General features: G+C 38.8%; 1 protein-coding gene across 1 annotated transcript; it reads right to left on the bottom strand.

Annotated features, from left to right (window-relative positions):
• Positions 1-2133: 2133 nt before the first annotated feature.
• Positions 2134-4030, bottom strand: LOC115007021 (regulator of G-protein signaling 5-like). The gene is made up of 5 exons (XM_029429660.1): positions 3872-4030; positions 3544-3627; positions 3367-3428; positions 3047-3213; positions 2134-2935 (listed from the first exon to the last, which is right to left on the bottom strand). The coding sequence occupies exons 1-5, from the start codon at positions 3913-3915 to the stop codon at positions 2720-2722; spliced, it is 573 nt and encodes a 190-aa protein (XP_029285520.1). The 5' UTR covers positions 3916-4030; the 3' UTR covers positions 2134-2719.
• Positions 4031-4647: the final 617 nt, after the last annotated feature.

The raw sequence follows: 4647 nt of genomic DNA on the forward strand, positions 1-4647 counted from the left end.
TTATACAACACTGCCTGTCTAAGCAAAGTGACGTCACGTAATTTACGTAATGTTAGGTTACTTATTTTAAACCAAAACAGGTTTGAAATATGAAACTGAGACCCTGTCATAACGATGGATATGCAGCTTCTCGCCTCTGAGAGGGATATTTCAAAACTAAATCAGATCAAATCCAGTAAAGTATCCCTACCGGAGAAAAAGCAACACTTGCAACTAAATATGTTATATGCTTTCCTGGCAAATGACCTCTTGTGGGCGGGTGAGTAACAAATGTAGACTTTTAAAAGCAAATGCAGAAGCGGAATGACAGTGTTATAGCTTTGCTACACTTCTACGGGAGTGTGTGTGTGTGTGTGTGTGTGTGTGTGTGTGAGTGTGAGTGGGGGGGTTAAATCTGCATTCATTCATTTGTAGCCATTAGGGGGCAGAATAACTCAATATAAACTGACAGACACACTATCACACAGATAGTCATAACAGACACATTATTATGACTATCTTATAGAGGCTATGGCTAATGTGTTAGCAAACGAGTTCCTACTTTCACATTCATTAGACATGGAGCAACATTAGTATTCATTTGAATACACATTATTGTCTGCTTGATGAATGCAAGTTCACTCTACTTTACTAAATCCTAAGAAAGATATCACACTCTTTAGTTGCTAAATCCTCCGCTATGTTGCATGTACACAACGTTGCATGCTATTGTGAGTAGGACTGCAGCCAATAATTATTTTCTTTATCGATTAATCTGCAGATTACTTTCTGGATTAATCAATTAATCGTTTGGTCTATAAAATGTCATAAAATAGGGAAAAATGTCCATCTCAATTTCTCAAATGTAAAGCTGATGTCTTTAAATGTCTTGTTTTTTTCAGTCCAAAACGCAAAAATATTCAGTTTAATATAATATAAAACAGGGAAAAGCATTTTCTGCCACTTTTATATGAAACATGACTTGACCAAAATAGTTGGCGATTATTCTTTTATTATTCTCTATTAGTCAACTAATCGTTGCAGCTCTTGTGAGTGTGAGTGATTTCAAGTGTGTTCTTCTCTCCCAACCAAGTGGTTTAGATGATTGTAAACATCTGGGGTTTATCTAAAATTGGATTGTTTGCAACAATGTATTTTCCTGTATTGTAAAAAAACCAAAAACAAGATCTAGTCTTGAAAACTGAACATATTCCTGTTAGATGCACCTTGCAACATTATTCACAATATGTCAACACTTCTAGAGTAAAGTGAGTTTTACAGGTGGTCCTTGTTATGCTTAGATCTTAAATAGAAATGTCAAAGGGTTACTATGGAGAGGGATGCAGCATTACGAGAGGTTCATATGCATCAGACCTTTGGACCAGATGTCCACCTGACACTCGTGCCACTCTACACTGATGACATCTGAATATGCAAAGTAGACATTCAGCCACATTTTGCTCTCAGCCTGTGAAATGCAGTTTTTCAAAACAATCATAATGGCAGTTAATTTGATGCGATCACTGTAATCAATGTCATTATTAGCTAACCACAGGGCTTTTGCATTATGTGTTTTCTACATGCAGACAGCAGTGGTCGTTCTGCAGCCAGGTAGCAGCTTCGCTGTCATTTATTACCTGAAGTTGATGGGCAGTGCAAACAGTTGCTAAGGTGATAATAACATTTTATTGCTCTTCCTATTACGTTAATGCTGTCACATAATCTCTTTGTGCTTCCCGTTTGCTCGAAAGCTCTTTGTCATTCACATGATATGGGACAAAAGCTTGGAGCAGGCGATTGCTGTCATTGTGTGAGTTCTTTATGACAGAGCAGAGCGGTTTCCAAGGTGAATAACAGTTCTGCACAACATCGGCTGCAGAATGCTTCACGATAAAGAGCAAATATATCATTGTCCTTTTTATATCAGGTAATGTGAATGATTAAACATGCAGACTTGGAGTTTGCACGTAGTTCTGCAAATATGGCTGAGTATGTGAGATACTTAAAATACCCATGGTATCGTAAGAGTCGTAATAACTGACATTTTCTTACATTACTGCTATTGTATTGTATGTGACTCTGCTCAGCAACTCATTTGATATCCCAAATATCAAAATAATATTTAAAGCACGATTTCTTTCCTAAATAAGACAACCCATTTGAACATTTTTTTTCAAATAATTTAGTTTATTTGCTTGTACGTAAAGAAAGACAACATATATTGATATAAATATTATAATATAAATGAAATTGCAAATTCTTTTCATCTGTGTTAGGTAAAAAGGCAAGAAATATATAACTGGCAAATAAATACAAATAAATACAAAATCATAAAGTACCTTAGAGGTCCGTTCTCAAACAGTGCAAAACTTTGACTGAGATACATTGCACATCACAAACACAAACATTTGCTTATGGCAAATAAAAGTGCTTTTCTCCTTCCCTCCTGTCTGATTGTCACTCAGTCTGTCATACAGTCACTCGACTTTGAAGTCCAAACTTCATCCGTGTTCACGCAAAACAGTCAACTTAAGGGATCAACCTCAAATGTCCCCGCCGTTTTCCTTTTCTCTTTAATATTCTGCGTCTACAGAACACGCCCGTCCATGGCGGCTCTTGTGACGATCCGACGCGTCTGCACCTGAGTCCAGTTTCATGATGCAGCACCTAACGTCATGCCTTGCTTTCTCAACCCTTAAGGTGAACCACTAACGACACTCCATCGGCTCATGGAGAGAGTTCACACCATCCTCTCTTGCTGGGGTTTCTCGGTGGCCTTGGCGCTTGGTTTGGCTTGGCACACTAGATCCCTGTAGACTGGAGAGCGGAGGAAGCGAGGGTAGCAGTCTTTGGCCATGAGCATGTAGATCTTGTGCTGGGCCGGTTCGAAGCAATCAGGTGACGGCACCAGAATGTTGGCTTTGGTGATGTCACGAGTTTCGTGGTCAATGTTAACCTGGTAAAATGGAAAAGGACACAGAACCAGATTAGGTTTGTCAATTTTGGAGAGGTTATTGGTTATAAATTTGTTTCTTGGTCCTCATCATTAAGATTGCTGTTTCCTTACCTCCCGTGGAGCTTCGCTGCCGATGAATTCATCATAGATCTTCTGGGCTTTGGCTTGTAGTTTGGCGGTAGACTTGGTATTTCTGTACTCTTCACAGGCAAAGTAGAACGAAATGTTCTCCTCGCTGAACTCAGACACCAGGAAAGCTGTGAAGGCACACAGTCCATCTGAGGGAAGAGAGGACATTTAATTACTTATCTTATATAATTTCCCTGCAGTGGTCCTTGCATGTGTCATTACAGCATGCACTTACAGGGATTTGTGTGTGATTTTCTTTGTGTGCACATGTGATACAAAAATCTGTTTAGATATTTACTTACATTTGCTGGACAAGAGCTTTTCAAAGGACTCCTTCCACTTTAGGCATTCTTCCAGGGTTGGCCTGAAAATAGATAAAGCAAGATTAGATTAAACCCAGAATTTTGATCAAGCACACAGTGACAATACATGTAAAATGAATTGGTAGTGATATATAGTACAGTATGTGTGATGCTTACTTATTTTGGCCCATTTTGCAGCAGGATAGATTCCAATTGGATTTTTGCAAAATGCTTCCCAGCCTTGCTTTCAGCTCCTTCGCTCTGTGAGGGGAAAAAACTAGTTAGATACATTTTTCACACAACCTTGATTGCATACTGATAAGCCATTACTGTGCAGTAACATTCAGCACAGCATGAATCCACACTGAGTACAACATTTACATTTAGCATAACCAAAAACTGGTACTCTTTTTAGCTTCTCAAACACTCCCACACATCTTTCACATCCTGTAATTCAAATCTCCAAACATTAGCCATGTGAGTGTTTGCATGCAGCTTCATGTACCTTTCCAAGCAGCTGGTAGGCAGCGATGCTAGTCCTTTACACATATTGTAGCAGCAGGTTGGTAGAGCTGTTAAGAGCCGGTGTCTCGATAGGATGGCAGTTAAATATCCGTTTAGTTAAGCTCACTAGGGAGCGAGATTGTCTTTGTGTCCGAACAGAGATAGAGCAGATGTTTTATAGTCCTACCTCCCTTGCTTCTGACATATCATCTGCCCTCCCAGCCAATCACAGAGAGGTAGAGAGAGAGCAAGAGACAGAGAGAGAGAGACAAAGTGATAAAATGGGGGAGGATATGCAAGGACGAGGCGGGGGAATTACTGAGAAATGATAAAAGCCACTGCTATTCTGCAGTACGTTATGTTTTTCTTGCATGTCCCTGAAAACACAGCACGTGAATATTTTAGTGTTGTCTTTTCACCCTTCTCTTTCAAAACAACTTATTTACACACACACCGAAAAGGAACATTTATTCATGTGTGTAGATGTGAGAATACTGAAGCCAGCTTTTAAGTATTTTGTATCTGAAATTGATTGTCACTTACAGTTTTCCTCTTACATTGAAACATCAACACCAATTGAATGTGACTCTTTTGAGTGGATTCCTTGTTTTTTTACATCTTTTGTCATATTTGATTTTTTTTTTTTTTTGGGATACATTTTAGCTTCAACCTCGTGTTTTATCATCAAATACAATTACAGACTTTCCCTTTAGTAAGTTTCCCCTGTATAAATAAAGGTTTCAATCAATCTGTATGATATAGCCTTTCAAGCCGATC

This window comes from Cottoperca gobio, chromosome 4, assembly GCF_900634415.1.
Source record: "Cottoperca gobio chromosome 4, fCotGob3.1, whole genome shotgun sequence".
In the NCBI taxonomy this organism is placed as follows: Eukaryota; Metazoa; Chordata; class Actinopteri; order Perciformes; family Bovichtidae; genus Cottoperca; species Cottoperca gobio.